This window comes from Malurus melanocephalus, unplaced genomic scaffold (genome assembly GCF_030028575.1).
Source record: "Malurus melanocephalus ecotype Western Australia unplaced genomic scaffold, MMel_1.1 scaffold_727, whole genome shotgun sequence".
Taxonomy (NCBI): Eukaryota; Metazoa; Chordata; class Aves; order Passeriformes; family Maluridae; genus Malurus; species Malurus melanocephalus.
Genome location: NW_026623959.1, coordinates 211118 through 215452, shown reverse-complemented (window position 1 = coordinate 215452; position 4335 = coordinate 211118). Strand labels below are relative to the sequence as shown.

The 4335-nt window shown below is 59.4% G+C and overlaps 1 protein-coding gene across 2 annotated transcripts in view; it reads right to left on the bottom strand.

Annotated features, from left to right (window-relative positions):
- Nucleotides 1-754: 754 nt before the first annotated feature.
- RHOC (ras homolog family member C) overlaps nt 755-4335 on the bottom strand; it is a 7009-nt gene continuing 3428 nt past the window's right edge. For both annotated transcript variants that reach the window (XM_057384645.1, XM_057384644.1), the window contains exons 3-6: nt 1892-2049; nt 1530-1650; nt 1105-1235; nt 755-974 (exon numbers count right to left, since the gene is read on the bottom strand). In XM_057384645.1, the coding sequence (XP_057240628.1) occupies nt 801-974; nt 1105-1235; nt 1530-1650; nt 1892-2049 (584 nt within the window). In that variant the 3' untranslated portion in view covers nt 755-800. The remainder of the gene's footprint in view (nt 975-1104; nt 1236-1529; nt 1651-1891; nt 2050-4335) is intronic.

The window sequence follows — 4335 nt, the reverse complement described above, 5'->3', positions numbered from 1 at the left end:
CGGATCCTCCAGCAGCAGCTGAGGCCAGAGGGGCTGGGGACAGGCACATCCCCACCCTGCAGGAGCCTGGAGCAGCGAGGGGCACAAAGCAGAGCCACAAGGATGCCRTGCAAACAAGGTTACAATTACCAAAATACCAGTTTGCATTTATTCTCCCAATCACGCAGTTGGGCTCACTGCTGCCCAGTCCATGACCGAGCAGACTGGAGGGCGGCGATACCGGCACAGCTGGGCACAGCTGGACTCATGTCCCAGGACAGCAGAGCCCCTGAGCAGCTGAGCCCAGCTCTGCTCACAGTCAGGGCTAAAGCTGCCCGTGCCAGTCTGTAACGCTGCTGTGTGCTGCCTGCACGGCCACGGGGAGCGGGCAGAGCCATCGAGGGCACRGCACACCCCACACCTGAGCTGGCACCAGCACCCACTGCTGTGCCTGGAGCCGGGGAACAGAGCCAACACCGCGCAATCCCCACAGCAGAGACAAAACCGGGGAGCTCAGTACAAAACGGGGAGGACACAAACACCGCCCGTGCAGAGCAGCGGGCACTGGAGGCACCGGCCCCTCGTGGCCCCAGAATGTCACAGGGACACCCCACGAGCGTGGGGCCCAGCTCTGGTGCAAAGGGCTCAGGGTGGAGGAGGCACCAGGAGCCGTGTGTGGGCTGTCCAGCAGTGTTCCTGCAGCACTCCAGAAGCACTCCAGCAGTGTTCCAGCAGCGCTCCAGCAGTGCTCCAGCAGTGTTCCTGCAGTGTTCCTGCAGCACTCCAGCAGTGCTCCAGCCTGGGCAGTGCCAGCCGGGCACTCACAGCAGCGGGCATCCTCTGCGTTTCTTGTTCTTCCTGACCTGCAGGCCAGCACGCGTGGCCATCTCAAACACCTCCCGCACTCCCTCCTTCGTCTTGGCCGAGCATTCCAGGTAGCCAAAGGCATTGATCCTGTTGGCCATGTCCCTCCCCTCCTCCGGCTTCACTGGCTCCTAGGAAGCAGTAAACACAGGGTTTGGAAACATTGCCAGGGCACAACAGCAGCTGCCCTGGGGCATCAGCCCATCCAGCCAGGATCTGGAACGGGCAGAGGTGACTTGGGGGACCCATGGCTGTCCCCACCTGCTTCATCTTGGCCAGCTCCCGCCGTGTGTGCTCGTCGTTCCGCAGGTCCTTCTTGTTCCCCACCAGGATGATGGGCACATTGGGGCAGAAGTGCTTCACTTCTGGCGTCCACTTCTCGGGGATGTTCTCTGTAACACACACACACAGAACCCTGTGAGGGGAGGAGCTGCTACCCCACAGCCTCCTGACAGAAACCCCAAGCTTTCCCCATTGGCACAGGGAGAGCTCACCCCACAGCACCCTCTGTTCCCACCCCCCCACAGTTCCCAGCATTTCCCTGAAGGGCACACGAATTCAGGGGATGAAGGGAAGGCTCTGCCACCCCTTAGGGGCACCATGGGGCTGCCCAGAGCCCGGGGTTCAGCAGCAGCAGCACCCARTTCTGTGGCAGCCCCAGGTGTCCCCCCAGTGCCAGTCCCTACCGAGGCTGTCGGGGCTGTCGATGGAAAAGCACATGAGGATCACGTCTGTGTCCGGGTACGAGAGTGGCCGCAGTCTGTCATAGTCCTCCTGTCCTGCCGTGTCCCACAGGGCCAGCTCCACCTGACAGGGACAGGGACAGGGCTCAGTGGCTCTGCAGTGACCATTTCTCCTCCTCAGGTACAGTTGTGCTCTTCCTCAACTCAAACTGGGGCAGTTTCAGGGTGCCACAGAAATGCTGGAGCCRTGGGGCTCCCCTGAGCGCTGCAAGTGCACCCCAGCACTCAGAGCAAGCCCAGCAACAGCACTGGCKGGTGGCACTGCCAGCACGGGACCAAGGGGTGGCAATGGCAAGAGCCCTTACCTGCTTGCCATCCACCTCGATGTCWGCAATGTAGTTCTCAAACACGGTGGGCACGTAGACCTCAGGGAACTGGTCTTTGCTGAACACAATCAGCAGGCAYGTCTTTCCACAGGCACCGTCCCCCACAATCACCAGCTTCTTCCTGATGGCTGCCATCGCTGTGGGGACAGAGCAGCTGAACAGGACAGAGCAGCACAGAGGTTCACACCTCTGCCCCCCAAATTCCAGTGCATGACTGCCTGGGAGGGAGCAGACACGGCACTGGGCACATCCCACTGTGAGCAGCCAGGACAGAGCCTCCCCCAGTGCCCAACACCCTCCAGTTCTCAGCACATCCCAGGGGAGGCACTTTGGGCAGTGCCACTCTCTGACCCACAGCACCACGCAGACATCACCATCTGCAGCAGATGTACGGAGCAGCACAGCTCAAGGACACAGGCACAGACAGACAGACACGAGATCTGCCCGTGCCAGACTGCAGACATTGGACTGAAACCAAAACCAGAGCAGCACTGCTCCTGCCTGAATGCTGCCCTGCCTGCACAGTGCCCGGGGGGATGGAGGGTGCCCCAAWCTGAGCAGTCACCGCCCCCAGAGCTCCTTCCCACGTCCTCCCTGACCTGGCGGCTCCAGCCCCAGCAGCTCCTGAGCCCGGCCCGATGCCAAATGGTGACTCAGAGGGCAGAGCCACTGTCCCCACCCAAAATCTCACAATTCATTCCATTACTCAGGAGAGCCATCCAGAAATAGGCCATTACTAATGCAGAGCTGGTGTATAAGGGCAGGCAGGGCAAGGAGGCTGGGAGAGCTGCGAGCCTCAGGGGTTGTGTGGGTGCCCCTGCCCATGGCCTGGATCAGCAGCTGGCACAGCACCAACACCACATGTCAGCAGCTCTCTGTGCCAGGGGGGATGAGCTTCTGTGCCAGGGGATGCTCTGCTCTCAGCAGGATGAGGCCAGTCCCTGSGATGAGAACTCTCATGCAAAGGTCTTTGCACTGTTGCCAGATTATGAGCAGATAAAAAGAGTGAAAAACAATTGAAGACAATTTCATGAAAACAGGGCAATCCCAAGCACAAATGMAGAAMAATGAGYTGAGGGCAGCCCTGAGGAGAAGGACTCGGGGGTGCTGGTGGATGAGAAGCTCAACATGACACAGCAGTGCCCACTGGCAGTCCAGAAACCCCCCGGTCATGGGCTGATCCCCAGCGTGGGCAGGGGACATTGTGCCCCTCTGCCCCACTCAGGTGAGACCCCACTGCAGAGCTGCCCCAGCCCTGGGCTCCAACACAGCCCATGTGCTCTGCAGAGCTGGGGTGCTCAGCCTGCAGAAAAGATGGCTCTGGGGAGACCTTACAGCCCCTTCCAGAAGCAATTGTTCCCTGAGAGGGTGGTGAGGCCCTGGCACAGCTGTGGCTGCCCCGTCCCTGGCAGTGCCCAAGGCCAGGAGGGACAGGGCTTGGAGCAATGGGGACAGTGGAAGATGTCCCTGCCCAGGACAGGGGGTGGAACGAGAGGAGCTCTAAGGTCCCTTCAACCCAAACCATTTTGGGATTCCGTGATAATCTGAGGACAGCTTTACTACAGCTGCCACCAGGTAACGATTAAAAGCGCACAGTCATCCACAACAGACGTGCAGATTTGAAACTCTGCCTTAGGCCAAGCACCCCAAATGAYAGCCCAGGCTGCCCAGCCCACGCTGGCAATCCAACCTGGCAGCTCTCGGGCAGGAGCAGCACTCACAGGGCTCCACTGGAGATGCCTCCTGCTCATCCATGAAGATAACAAAAGGGAGCAGCATTTGCCACTGCCAAACCCTGCAGGGCTCCTGTGCCCATCCCTGCACCTGGCACTGCAGGGGCAGGACTGTGGATTTAATCTGTGCCATCGCTGCCAGCCAAACCCTGAGCAGGCAGCTCCTTCAGCTCACARAAACGCTGCAACATGACCCCAAATTGCTCTGTTCTGCTTTCCAAGCAGCTATTCCAAAGCCATCACCACAAAAKGAGCAGGCTCCAGGGCAGCTCTTATGTGACTGGCCTCTCCCAGCTTTGTGCCTCCAAATGTGAAGTTCCTGCTGTGCAGGAAATGGGGAATTCCTCGGGCAGCAGGATGCATCCATCATCCAGGGTCTGCTGCAGGGAGTCAGGATTAGCASAGAAAGATGTTAACGCTTTGAAGGACTCCAACCAGGGACAGAAATCTTTCACTGAACCTCCTTGGCCAGGCTCGAGTTCCCGGAGGTGACAGAGGGGTTTTGTTCTAAAGCAGAAATTCCCAAGCACTGCTGATGGCTCCATCCCAGCCAGAGCTGTCACACCATCGATCAGAGCCCCGGCCAGAGACACAGCTCTGGAGGCTGGGCAGGGCTGGGGAGAAAAGAGATGTGATGGCAGGGATGTGGAGAAAAGAGATGTGATGGCAGGGATGTGGAGAAAAGAGATG